General features: G+C 37.0%; 2 protein-coding genes across 3 annotated transcripts; both read left to right on the top strand.

Annotated features, from left to right (window-relative positions):
• The first annotated feature begins 5655 nt into the window (after positions 1-5655).
• Positions 5656-6832, top strand: LOC148931478 (uncharacterized). Its single transcript, XM_089064797.1, has 4 exons — positions 5656-5894; positions 6024-6067; positions 6206-6261; positions 6665-6832. Exons 1-4 carry the CDS (start codon positions 5656-5658, stop codon positions 6830-6832), a joined length of 507 nt encoding a protein of 168 aa, XP_088920923.1.
• Positions 6833-8879: 2047 nt separating this feature from the next.
• LOC125201357 (casein kinase II subunit beta-1-like) lies at positions 8880-12818 on the top strand. Of its 2 annotated transcripts, none has more exons than XM_048099433.2 (5): positions 8880-9324; positions 10343-10561; positions 11315-11424; positions 11513-11675; positions 12308-12818. In XM_048099433.2, the coding sequence occupies exons 1-5, from the start codon at positions 9084-9086 to the stop codon at positions 12436-12438; spliced, it is 864 nt and encodes a 287-aa protein (XP_047955390.1). In that variant the 5' UTR covers positions 8880-9083; the 3' UTR covers positions 12439-12818. The 2 variants fall into 2 exon arrangements, with proteins under 2 accessions (XP_047955390.1, XP_088922088.1); XM_089065962.1 differs by having other exon boundaries at positions 8881-9324; positions 11513-11678.
• The last annotated feature ends 1772 nt before the right edge of the window (positions 12819-14590 follow it).

A 14590-nucleotide genomic window follows, 5' to 3' on the forward strand; every position in this document is an offset into this window, starting at 1 on the left:
ACCAATCCCGATCAGAGGTCGGGGCGACCCCGGATACAGTCCTTTCACCTGTTTGGCCCAATGAGCTGAAATCACGTCGTGAACTCTTCGATGATGATCAAAGCCATGGAACTCGCGAGTCATCCAATGAAAGGCATACTATGCCACCACCGCCACGCCCACGGAAAATTCAACGCCGCCCTCCGATGCCAAATGCATCCCCGTGCGGTAGTTCTTGTGCCTCCTCAAGCCTAGGTGGCTGGTGGAAGAACATGAATAATTGACATCTATCTGGAGTACCCTTGTTGTCACATGCATTAGTAGTATCCCTAGTAGTGCTTCATCGTTATCAAAGATGGAGATAATTTCCTTTTGTATCGTAGCAGCTTGATTGTATTAAGAACATGATGGGTGAGATGTAGATGCACTTGGCATGCAATCTCACGTTATTAATTTAAAAATTATGTTAGTTTAATATCTTGTCAACCACTACCTCCAACATTTTACCTCCAACATTTTATATTCCTTTTGTATCACAGACATATATCTTTCAATATACATCTGGTGAGTTTTTAATGAAGTTGGTTGAGCAAACCAACCCCACTTCAACGAATGACAACACTTGGAAGCCTAATAAATATACATACGTATCCAATCCGACTGTGGCTATAAATTGAAGCGAATAGAACGAGCTGTGCTCTTAGCTACCATTTTTCGAAGATTATAGCCAAACCTCTATATTTTCCTCCATTTCCATCACAATCCCTTTACATGGCGCCATATTTCTGCATACTTTATTTCCCTGTGGATAGCATAAATTGTTTGGTATTTGATCATAGTTGCATGTAAAATGTGATTATCACTCTAATATTTGTTTAATTTCTTAGATTATTCATTTGTTTTGCAGAAAATCCCCAACCGATTTGTTGCCGAACTGGAACAGCCTATTCCTGCGAATTGTAGAATCCCCAATCGATTTGTTTAATTTCTTAGATTATACCCCTCGTCCACTACCCTCTCTGCGCTCTGTATCCCTCCGTTTCAGTAAAAAAGAAGCACAAAAACATCATAGATAATTCTTGGAGGATCGCATCGGCTAATCCCAGCGGTGGCTTGGCCTTAGCTATATCCATCCCTGCATCCTATGGTTTTGCATTGTGAACTGAATTTAAGACTCAGAAATTATACATCAGAATGCATTTCCATAACAGAGGCCCCCAAATATCATGACCATTACCTAAAGAAATAATTAAGGGGTCTTTACCTACTAAGGCCGAGAGTTTGCCCAAAAATATACAACAACAATAGTGCGTCAAAACTAATCGTCTAGATAATAGAGTTTGGCGATAATAATATATAAAAGCACTGAAGCAAGATGTAGATCACTTCTACACGATGCGCAAAACACGGATATGTTGCATTCAAAAGTGGTTGTGCTTCTCCAGCATACGCATCACGTATGTAAGACGCGATGCCTCATAAAGACGCATGAACAACTCAACACGCTCCACCTTATTGATGATGATCTCGGAGGCATCAATTTGCTGCACAAGCGTCAGCTCCGGTATACCACTCAGAATGTCGATAACTTCCTTGCGTGCTTCGCTAATATCGAACTCAAACCCAATCTGATTGGTCAGTTTGTCAAGCCGGTCATTGGTGTCATCTTGCATTCGTCTAAGCATCTCAATCAAACCCACTGGGGGTTGGAGGCCTTCCTTTTTTATCCAGATTTTTTGGTTTGTAGTGAATCACCTATGCTCTGGCCGGTGCTTTCATCCGGGGTGGCAACCGGTCTCTGTTGAGGGCTCGGGTTGGCTGTTGAATAGTCACCAGCATCAACAGGGGATTCCAGCTGGACATCTTGCTGATAGGATTGTGTTCGCACAGCATAATTGGCGTGTGCATCGAATGTGTCTTTTGCAACAGTCCCAACAGCCCGATCTTTTCCAAACAACACCTTCCAATCATCCCACAGAGGCCATGCCCGTTGTCGCATACCGCGTGCATTGGGATCACGCTGTACAGAAAAAACATAAAACAATCGACCATGTAGTTATATTCTCATGTAAAAAAGCAATTACCAACAATAAAAAACACAAATTCAATAGCAATTGATGAACTGTACATAGTTTGAGCTGATCCAACCTTAACAATCTGCTCCCATTGGTCGTCGTCACAATCAATTTTGAAATCTCTATTCAAGTTTAAACCCACACCACTTCATCCAAGTATCGCACTCAAAGACGAGTAACTCTTCTTCCACTGACCAAGCTTTGAATTCATATGAGGAGCAACCCTCAACCCGCATCTTGGGAACTCCCGACTCAGAGCCTCTTCAATCCTCTGCAGATATCCCCCGCGAAACCCATTGTCACATTTCCAGCCATGTGCGACAAGATCCTTCAGAATGGACATAAGTATTTCTTCTTCGCGAGCAGTACAACTTCTTCTCGTGCGATCAACCCGGGGCCTTGGACCACGCCCTAGGCCACTGCTGCCTGAGGTTGAGAATGTGTATTATTTACAACAAATCTGTTGAACACATAAATGAATGTATTTACCATAAAATACTTCCAACGATGTTAAGTTTACTGACCTTGCGAACCTATGTTCATCTCGACGGAGTTCATTGGGTGGTAGTTGTCGGTCATGGTTCAAGAAACTGAAAAGAATAAACACACAGACAAACATTTTTTGAAGCCTATATGTAAAATGACAATGAGGTTAAAAAGCACCAATCTAATTGCATATCGAAGCTAATAATCCAAGAAAACAACAATATTGGCCCCAAATATGAATTTAAATAATGGAAACACATGCGAAAAGTTAATGTCGAAAACTTTTTGTTGTCGATGCTACTTACAATAGATTTTTATAAATGTGGAGCAACACATAGCTTCAACATCAGAAACGAGCAACACATATCTTCAACATCAGAAACAAACTATTAAACTATTGAGTTCTCGTAGACCATAATGCCGATAATACGATTCGGTTTATGTCAAAAAAGATACTAATTGTAAGCATAATCAAACCCTCTACAAAATATAAAGCAGTCAATTACTGATTAATGGCTTACTTGGAAATCTTCTTCTTCAACTGAGATGCTCAACTATGAGAAGGGGGCTCGTAGATAATAGAACACCTCTATTGCTGGGGCGGGAAAAGGTGGGCGGGAGAACAAATGTTTTTGGATGATCCGATAAATACATCTTCGAATTTAGGGTTTCAGCAGGGACAGGGGTCGTAAATAAAATTCAAATCGAGGGCAAAAATGTCAAAACCAGTCTGAATTTGTAGGAGTATGGTCTGTGTATCAAATGGCAGACAAAAAAATGGGCTATAACATAGACCTATCAAACGTAAGATATTGGGCATATTATTTGCATTTTCTTGGTCAAAGTCTGATTCTTATGTATGCGGGCCGCCAACACTGTAAGCCTATCAAACACACCCTTAAATGAATTCATCCGAATCTGGTGGTATTTGTAACTATTCTCGAACCCATCTATTCCATTTGTACCCCTCTCATTTCGTTTCCCCCAAATTTGTTAGACATTTTAGTCAGCTCATAATGAACATAAAAATAATTACTTAAAACAAATTTGCCCAAATGTGAAATCATGGCTTATTTCTTCACTAAATATTTGCCTGGAGTTTGAATTATGTGAGCCCAACACCACTAAATCATCTCATGTTTTATTTCTACCCATCCCATACCAAAGAAATTGAACAATGTAAACCCAAATAAATTGAACAATGTTAACCTAAAGATAGACACTCTATCCCATTCAAGATCGTTATATTTCCTTTTTTTTTTGTTTATCTCAATCAAAATGTCCACCTTTTATTTCAGGAAACAACCCTCTCTCTTCTGTCTCTTCATTAAAATATTCAACTATTACATTTTTCTCTCTGCCTTATTACAACCATCCTCCACATAAGATCACGTGTCCAGTGGCGGAACCACACAGTGCCAAGCCCCCGCGTGCCCAGCACCAGACCTCAAATCACCCTTATACCGCCGTGCTCCGACCGATTTCCTCCCCAACGCCGCTGAGCGAGCCCTGACTCTGCCTCGGCTGTAAATCCTGAAGAAGAAGAAGAAGAAGAAGAAGAAGAAGAAGAAGAAGAAGAAGAAGAAGAAGAAGAAGAAGAAATTTGGGCTATTTATTTTACATTTTGGGCTACCTTTTTCTTTTGGGCCATTTAACTTAATAAACTAAATAGTAATAATATCAGCCTTAGCCCTAAGCCCTTACTCAATTAGCCCAAATTTTCTCACCCTGAGATTTTCAGACAACGCACGGCAGCTTGTCACCGCTGCTAGAGTTCTTGAGCGGTTCCGTTCAGCCGTGCCTTTCGTGATTCAAGATTTCAGGTAAGAATTGAATCAATTGATGGTCAACGAGCGATGTATATAGACTTGGTATGCAATTTAGGGCTTAGTGGCAGTGGCTTAGTGCAGCAGCTCATCTCATTTCTCTGATTTCAAGGCTCAATTTTCAATTCTCATGTTTAATGTTTTATTTGCCTAAAATGTAATTAAACTCTGTAGTAGTAGTCTCATGTTTCTATGTAATATTTTTTTGCCTCAATGCTTTTAAATTTAATTTGTGTACAGACTACAGATTGTAGTAGGAAACAAGAACCAGGAAAATTTATTTATATTCTGATTTGTGCAAATAGTATGCTCGTATCTTTTGTATGAATATATATTATATAACACTAAGAAATCTTATTCTTATTGATTGTAGCTACGCATTGGTATTTTTCCAAAAGACCAAGGAACGATTCAACAACTACAAGTGTTTCATACGATTCAACAACTACAAGTGTTTCAACAACTCCGAATCCGATCATGAACCAAGAGAGAATTAATGTTGCAAGTGTTGAATCTAGTGCGGAAAACATAGATCGTGACCCGGGAAAGCGGAGACCTATTATTAAGTATGAAGTCCAAGATAGGGACCACATTCGAAAAGAATACATCTCGAAGGAACCTTTCCAACCAAAATGTCACGTCTTTAAGAAAAGCTCATTTGGTAAGGATAAAAGGAATTTCCAATGTAAATGATTTGAAAGACATGCTTGGTTGGAGTATAGTCTGGAGAAAGATGCAACATTTTGTTTTTTAGTGTTATCTTTTTAGGCCTATTAATGACAATCGGTTTGGCGATGATGTATTTTTGAGCACAAGGTGAAAAAATTGGAAGAAAAGGCTCTTGCTATTTTTAGAGAACATGAGGGCTCAGTTAATAGCACACATGATCAGACCAGAATACTTTTTGAAGGATTTAAAAATCAAAGACAAAGTGTTGAATATAATTTGATGAAATTTGATAAGGAAGACAAAGTCAATTATCAGATTCGTTTGACTGCTTCTTTAAATGTGATTCGAATATTATTGAAACAAGGGTTGACTTTTCGGGGACATGATGAATCATTGAAGTCTGAAAATAGGGGAAACTTTCTAGAGATACTTGATTGGTTGCGTAAGCAAAAACTTGAGGTAGCAGCGTTCGCAATAATCAGACGGTTAGTCCTTTAATCCAAAAGGAATTGACAAATTGTTGTGCTGCTGAAACTACAAAAGTTATTTTGGAAGATATTAAAAATCGTAATTTCTCTCTTTTGGTTGATGAAGCGCGCGATGCATCGATAAAAGAACAAATGGCTTTGGTTCTGAGGTATGTTAACAATGATGGAGAGATTGTAGAAAGATTCTTGGCCTTGGTTCATGTCATCGATACCACAGCAAAATCTTTGAAGGAAGGGGTTGACTTAGTATTTGCTAAGCATGGTTTATCTTTATCACGATTAAGAGGTCAAGGTTATGATGGTGCATCAAATATGCTGGGTGAGTACAATGGTTTGAAATCACTTATATTGAATGAAAATCCATTTGTCAAGTACGTTCATTTTTTTGCCCATTAGCTTCAATTAGTGGTGGTAAATTTTACAAAAACACATGGTGTTGTAAGTGATTTTTTTACCATTGTCACTCTGATTGTCAACACATGTGGATCATCTTGTAACAGAAAGGACAAGCTACGGCAGCTTGAGCATGAAAAACTTGTCGAAGGTATAGAAAGTGGAGAAATTAAAAGTGGAAGGGGTTTAAATCAAGAGACGAGTTTAAAGTGACCAGGCGACACTCAATGGGGGTCACACTTCACTACTTTGCTTCGTTTAAAAAGCAAGTGGTCGTCGATAATTGAAGTGCTTGAAGATTATCCTGGTAATAGAGGTATATCAAAAACATTGGGCATGGGGATGGTGAGTTATAACTTTGTTTTTATTCTACACTTGATGATAGAGTTGCTTGGGACAACGAATGATTTGTCAACAATTCTACAACTTGGGGATCAAAATATCGTTCAAGCTACATCTTTGATTGATACAACCAAAAGGAATTTGCGAAATTTGAGAGAGAATGGATGGAATGAATTCTTGGGACATGTTGAAGAGTTTTATGTGACTAATTCCAATGACGTCATTAGTATGAATGATGTCATCAATCATCGTGTGCGTATGAAGCGGGATGGACGCGTTACTAATTATCATCATTACAAAGTGGAGATTTACTGTCAAGTAAGCTTCACATTTTATTTCTCAATTATGATTACAATTAATTATCATTTATCAATTAAATACTTAAGTCAATTTTTTGTATTGTTAGGTTCTTGATTTACTTACTCAAGAGACGGAGAATCGTTTCCCGGAAATGAATACAAAATTGCTTACTTGCATGAATTGCCTTAGTTCAAAAAACTCATTTGCTAGCTTCAATGTGGACAAGTTGGTTCGTCTTGCAGAACTTTATCCGGCTAACTTCTCATCTTATTGAATGTATGTTTCTTCCATATCAACTTAAAACTTATATCAATGATAAGTTGAGTTCTCCAACATTGAAGATTTGGAAAATTTAGCAAAGATGTTGGTTTCTACCTCAAGAGTACCGTTTGATTGAGTTGACACTGATCCTCCCGGTTGCAACAACTTTTGTCGACAGAGTATTTTCTTTCATGAAACTTATTAAGACATATTTGCACAATAGAATGAGAGACGAATGGATGAATGATATCATGGTGGTATATATTGAGAGGGGAATTTTCAAAAAAATTGGAAATAAGGCTATTCTTCGGCGATTTCAAGACATAGCGACTTGTTGAAAACAATTACCATTTAGTGTGTCGTAAAAGTTGAATAGACATTACATGTAAAATTAAATATTTTAATATATATATTGATAAGGCTCGTTCATTTATTGGTTTTGGGTGATATTATACACTAACCAGATTGATAATGTGCGAAAAAATGGTGAATTTGAGTGTGCAGGAGCTAAAAAGTGTTGAAGCGGCAGAATGCAGGACCAAATTGGTATTGGGTCTATTCGTTAGGGCTAAATTATTTGAGAGGCCCATATCTTTATAGCTGGCCCAACTTTTGTGAGGCCCGTTACTTATCATGGATCGTCCGATTGCTGCCATATGGCACTCCACGAGGACGATGAATGTTGGCCGTTGGATCCAAGGTTGTGTTTGTTGTTGAGTTAAGTGTTTCACCTCCCTTCTCATGCATTCATTCAACTGATACTCTCTCTCTCTCTCTCTCTCTCTCTCTTCGGATACTCTCTCTGTCTTCTCTCTATAATTCTCTCCTTCTCTCTTCTGAAATCAACTCCAATCATCTTCTCCGGTCACTCCTATGTTTTATGCGAGTTCTGAGTGAGATTCTTCAACCTCTGTGTTGATGTGGTGGGATCTGGTGGAGAGCGAACGGTTAATGTTCTGATCTATCCATCCAATGTAGATTTGTAAGTGTTTTATTGTGTGTTGAGAGATCTGTGACTTCTTGAGGCCTTGACAGCCTTGACAGTGGTTGTGAGGTGTATTGATCGGTGTCCTGTTGAAGATAGTCGATGCGAAGTAGCAATTGGTGGATCCCTAAGGTTTGGGGTTCGATTGGTCTCGTTGTGTTCCCTTGTAACTTGTTGGTGAAGATAGAGGAGATCTTTGGCCTTGAGAAGTTGCGTGTGCAACCTAAGCCACATCTTACGTCTTCTGACTTTGTTTCACTTTTGGTTTCCTATTCAAATCTGCGAGAATCTGATTTCTTGTGTTACTTACACATCTACTTAGCGTGCAGGTGAAGCGGGTAACGTTCTTGTATTTGGTCTGTGTTCTGGAGAGACTGACCATCCCGACTTACAATATAATTAAAGAGATCTCGGTAATTAGTTAATCCCGAATAATTTGATCTCTACAGCTATCTATATTAACAAATAACAAAACAATTATGCACTACCTATAAAGTAGAATATGAAACCAATGTATGGTCACAGCATGGAAATATATGTAAAATACTTGTAATAACAAATCATAGGACAAATAGGAGTGACAGACATGTGAAATGAGCATGTATCTGTTCATAGCATATGAATTGTACTTAAATAGGAGTAGAGTATATTTTTTGTCCCGTGACCAAAATTATCATTTTAAATGAAAGAAATGTTAGGTCACAGTACTTTAAGCTATGTCGTGATTAGTTTTTCATTTTAGTCATTTAATTTAATAACTTTAACAGGGCATCATTAATTTTATAAATAAAAATCAAAACTCAATTTATTCCTTTAGTTTTTTTTTTTAAAGTTAATAAGAAAATGGACTAATCTAATTTTGATTTTTTATGATATTTATAATATTACTAGTAACTTTTAAAATCTCAATAGTAAAAATGAAAATAAAATCCAAACATAATATGGTCTAAACGAGAATGAAACTTAAACGAAATATGTAACATAACATTTCTCTTGTAAATAACCTTTAAAAGAATATACTCCATATTTTTTAGTATTATTTAAATGGATTAACACATTAGGAAAACAAATGAAAAAATTAAAGAAATGGATTAGAAAGCAAAAGAAATGAGAAGACCCATTTTCTCTTTATGCAATCGAAATTGAATGAAACCCTAGCTCCCGTCGTTTCCCCACACGCGACTGTACAAATCTAACAAATTTTCGCCTTTTTTCCATTTGCTCAGATACCCTTTGGAAAGTTGATAATTTTGGGGGATTCGATTTTTCCAGTTTTGATATGAACATGTACAGAGATCGAGGGGGCGGTGGCTCGTCCAAGGCCGGCGAGATGTTGGATCGGAAGCGAATCAACGATGCGCTCGACAAACATTTGGAGAAATCGTCGCCTTCCACATCCAGAAACAAGGGCTCAGCTGTCTCGGTGCCCTCCACCTCCGCCGCTGCCGGGAAGCACGTTGATCTCAGGGACAGCCGTTCTTCCTCCGCCCTCACCGCCAGCAAGAACAAGCTCTCCGAAGGTGCCTTGTTTTTATTTTTGATCAGTTCGTGTTTAATTTAGTATCGTGAAATTTGGGTTGCTTTTAGCATTTGTATTTGTATTTGTGTGCGGTGTTTAATTGCCATGTATTGTAGTTCAACTTTTTGTTATTGTTTTTAATGATTGATTGGCACTGGAGATAAGTTTAGTAGCTTTGTGAATCGTAGAGCTCTCCATTGAAAGGGGAAAAGCTCGGATTAACCAATTTCAGCTGTTTGGCAGATCTGTTTGAGGTGCTACTGTTAGCTCCTTATGATGAGCTAAGGCATAAAAGTTTCAGCTTTTGATCCGTATATTGAATGTTTGTTTGAAAATATGTTCACATTCCTATGCTGTTTAAAATGATGGAAAAGGGACTTGTCAAACATCAATGCAGAGAGTGGGCTGCTGCTTTTGCAAGTTCAGGCACATAGATATTGCAAGATTATTTTTTTTTTCGTTATTGCTGTATTAAAAGGATGGTGGTGGTTTTGTTATGATTACACTGGATGATGAAGTCCTTTCGTATTGAAATTAAAAATGCTATAGGTATTAGTTTAGAGAGTTGGATGATAGGTGGTGAGTGCAATACTTAGAATGATGATGATGATGATGATGATGAGTTATACTTTTAGGAGGATGGTGATTATGATCAGTAGAGTAACAATTTGAAAAAAAGTTGTATACATATCTAGTACGATGTTAGCCATGCTAAACCTTTGAGTTATGATAATTGGATGCTGGCTTCATTGTTTTATGACTTAAAATATTGCTCTGATTGATGTAAAAGAGACCACACTTCTATCCCCTCATGTAAAGCATATAGCTTACACTGCACATTGGGCATGTAAACAATTATGAATTTCCATTCTTGATTTTATGTTCTTTCAGTGGCATGTATTACAGTAAATATGTCTGCACATTTGTGTATGTACATTCTTTATCTTTTTCTAATAACATTTGCAGGCATACTTTTGTTATATACAAACTTGAGATTGAAATATTTGTTCATTTTTCAGAGGAATCTGAAACAGACAGTGAAGAGTCTGATGTCAGTGGTTCTGATGGGGAAGATACATCTTGGGTTTCATGGTTTTGCAACTTGCGTGGAAATGAGTTTTTTTGTGAAGTCGATGATGAATATATCCAAGATGATTTCAATCTATGTGGATTGAGCAATCAAGTCCCATATTATGATTATGCACTTGATCTAATACTGGATGTAGAGTCATCTCATGGTGAGCTTCTTATCATTTATTAGTAGATGTTAGTTGTGTTTATTGAGCTTTATTCTCTTTCAATAATTGGTCTTGAGCTTCATAGAATTTCTTTCTAGAATAGTACTCCTAACATTTCCTTATTTACATCTCAACCTGGCTTGGACTCTGTGATGCTTGAACGCTTTAATCATTCCAGAGTATGCTATAAAGTCTATGAAGTTAATGACAGATGGAGTTTTTCTTCAGCAAGTTGTAACTTCTTGAAGTTATTTTTCTCATTAGGTGTCTAGTTGAATTTCCACCACATTTTGGATATCGGACAATTCATCCGTTGTATAGTAAAACTTTGACATTTTATCTAATTTTTTCCCAGTGACAAAATGTTTATTACGATTGCCACTACTGATGAAAGTTTTCACTGGAATTTCATTATTTGATCCCTTCCTCTGGAAATCTAATAGTAGGTTTTTGTGATTGGCATTGAATGGTGTGATAAATTTAGAACTGTATATATTTGCTTTTGATAGTTCCAAAATGTGCTAGTATGTGTTTAGTGTTTATGTCTTCAACGAGTTGAGATAGCAAAGTGTAAAATGCTCTTGAAGTTTCATGTTCGCATAGCTCAAATTTGGACCATTGTTTGGAGTCCGATCATGATATCTTTGTTTTTTCTCTTCCTTTGTCTAGCTTTAAATTTCTCTTTCCACTTTTTTCTGCTTCGAGCTGGATATCCATTTCTGACAGCGTTTTTTCCATGATGGGCACATCTAGGTGATATGTTTACCGAGGAACAGAATGAGTTAGTTGAATCAGCTGCGGAAATGCTGTATGGCCTTATTCATGTCCGTTACATCTTGACAAGCAAGGGAATGGCTGCAATGGTAACATCATTTGATTCCTCATTTGTGTTGACCGCCACTTTTATAATTAGTTATGTCATTTGACTCAATTAACTGGAACTTATTACAGTTAGAGAAGTATAAAAACTATGATTTTGGAAGATGCCCAAGAGTCTACTGCTGTGGACAGCCATGCCTTCCAGTTGGACAATCAGACATCCCACGCTCAAGTACTGTGAAGATTTACTGTCCAAAATGTGATGACATTTACTACCCTCGATCCAAATACCAAGGCAGTATCCTTACTTTGTACTTTTATTGCTTTATACATTTAATTTTGCACTTGACCCCCTGGTTCATTTGCATGAGCCTGCTGCTTCTTTCATTCCAACTTCACATATTCATGTGAGTTCTAGACTTGTTATTAGGGGTTAAGAGTTAGAGACAAGTTTAGTGTCACAAACTACTACCACGCAATTCACTTCTTATTCTATAACAGGAGCTTTAGATATTCCCCTTTCTCCCGATGATCAGGTGCTTTGCTAAGAATTAAATTATTGAAAACTTGCACATGGTCTACTAGCTTTAAGTGTAACATTATCTCCATGTTATATGGTTGCTAGTGAATCTGGGTAGGAATGCCCCTTATGAGTTGCTTAATCGAGAAATGAGACCCAACTCCAAGAAAGAGTAATAAACTAAAAGGTAAAAAGCAGTATCCAGCACCCTCTTATTTTGGAGAGAGAGTTTATGTATTGTTTGGAAGATTTGAAATCTTTTCTGGCCTATTCGGAGCACTCACCAGGAAATTAGAACCTCGCTTTGCGATGCATGCTACAAATAAGTAAATGGGAGTCGGTATTGATTGTCTTTACATGTTGTTCTGTGTGCTTCGCTTTTGGAATGATTTCCCTGACTTCAACAGATATTGATGGGGCATATTTCGGAACCACATTCCCCCATCTGTTCTTGATGACGTACGGACACCTCAAGCCTCAGAAGCCAACACAGAACTACGTCCCTAGAGTTTTTGGCTTCAAGATGCACAAGCCTTGATAATCGAGTTCCGACAACATGCTACTGAGCTCTTAAATTCTTGTTCCAGCAAATGCTTTTCTCATCTGGGCTGCTGAGGCATACAGATGACGGATGGGTTGTACTTGTAACACAAACCAGGTAAAAATCACAGCAGCTATTGGTGTAACCAAAATTGCCTAGTTGATGGAGAAGCATTTCATGCATTCCCATCATGCAATTGTTGTTTAAATTCAGAGAGCATGTAAGCTTTTATCTTTTTATCTTTTTCCTTTTTTCTTTTTTTTGGTGAGAATTATCTAAATACTTCCTCATGTAGTCCTTTGCGCGTGTACGCTGCTTAATCAGCAGGACAAATTTATATGGGAGCAGCCTATCGAAATTTTTGGGGATTCGACGTATTTTTCGCTTTGTTTTATATCTCTAGTATATGCATGTTCCTTTTTCATTTCTGTTTGTTTGGTTTTTTATTTTTGATCTTACATTTTTTCTCAGTTTTTTTTCTTCATTCTTTTAGGCCCCCTTTGCAATAAATTGTGCAAAAGTAGAGTTTGTAATCACTTCCTTTCTGATATTTGCTCTTGAACAAACACACAGCATCTTGATCTTGTGTATTGTTTTACAAATATTGCTTTTTTATGTACTATGTGAAATTGTGAATCAGTGAAAAGTGGTTATAACATCAAGATTTATGAGTTGTAGAATACCACAAAAAATCTTTTATGCTGAGCTCTTTAATGTTACATCTAAACTTGCCACATGTAGTTTACTGTTCTTATTGCATAGGAATGAGATTTTATGATTATATCCAATACAAATCTTGTTGCATCTCATATTTGATTTGTTATTTGTGGTTTACTCCCTCCGTCCCAGATAATTCGTCCCAGTTTTCCATTTCGGTCCGTCCCACATAATTTGTCCCACTTCACTTTTATCATTTTTGGTAGTGGATCCCATATTCCACTAACTCATTCCTACTAACATTTTATTATAAAACTAATGTATAAAGGTAGGACCCACATTCCACTAACTTTTTCAACCCACTTTCCATTGCAATTCTTAAAACCCGTGTCTGGTCAAAGTGACCCGAATTATCCGGGACGGAGGGAGTACTTCTCTATAAAAGACTCATTTTTGGTAGCAAAAAAACAACCTATTTACTTCTCTTGATTTGTAGTACTTTATTCTTTTTACATTTAACTAATTAAACAATATTTTCTTAAATTCCCTTCTCAAAAAAAATGTGTTACTTATAGTGTGATAGATGGAGTAATGTATCCATTGAACTATGGATAGTGGCCGTCCATTTCTCTCATCATTAAAAAGTTGTGTCTGAGAATAGAAAATGATATCTAAGGAGTATCTTTTGATTAAAATCTTTGCCACACCCCTCAAAACCATGAAATTGTAGGGTAGTACATGTAAAGGTTAGCCTTGTGTTACTAAATGACTAAAATTGGATAATTGAATAGACAAGTGGTGACAAAGGGACAAGACAAGAAGTGATGCACCTCTTCAGTCTTGTACTGAAATTTGAAAGGGTAATAATACCTACTTGCAATATTGAGCATTCCCATTCCAAATTTCTTCCCTTATTTTTTTGCCCTTGCTTGAGAAGAAAAGGAAAAGATTAAATAAAATAAATATAAAAGGATTATGATTTTCCAGAACCATCTCTAGAAACATTGGACCCACATGAATTATTCTACTAAGTATTCCCTCCGTCCGCCATTAGGAGTCTCATTCATGGGTGGCACGAGTTTTAAGAAATGTTAATAAAAATGGGTGGAAAAATGTCAGTGGAATAGGAGTCCCACTTATATATATTAGTTTTAAATGAAATATGAGTGGAATGAGTTAGTGGAAGGTGAGACCCTATTACCATTTATAGTAAAAGTGAACCAAAACTCTTATTTGCGGACAGACTAAAATGGAAAAATGAAACTCTTATTCACGGACGGAGAGTGTATTTATCAATAAGAATGAAAATTGAGCGTTTCAACTCATTTTTGGATTTGTAGTTGTGTAATGTATCTATTGGTTGGCCATTTTACCAATTCTAGATTATGGTGTTATTTTTTTTTTTTTTTAAAGTTAAAAATATTCACGGGATTTTTAGGCAAACAAACTAGTGCAATGAATCAAGAAAACATGCAAGTTGCATTATCACATC

This window comes from Salvia hispanica, chromosome 2 (genome assembly GCF_029641045.1).
Source record: "Salvia hispanica isolate PSC_SH4W2 chromosome 2, Shi_PSC_v1, whole genome shotgun sequence".
NCBI lineage: Eukaryota > Viridiplantae > Streptophyta > Magnoliopsida > Lamiales > Lamiaceae > Salvia > Salvia hispanica.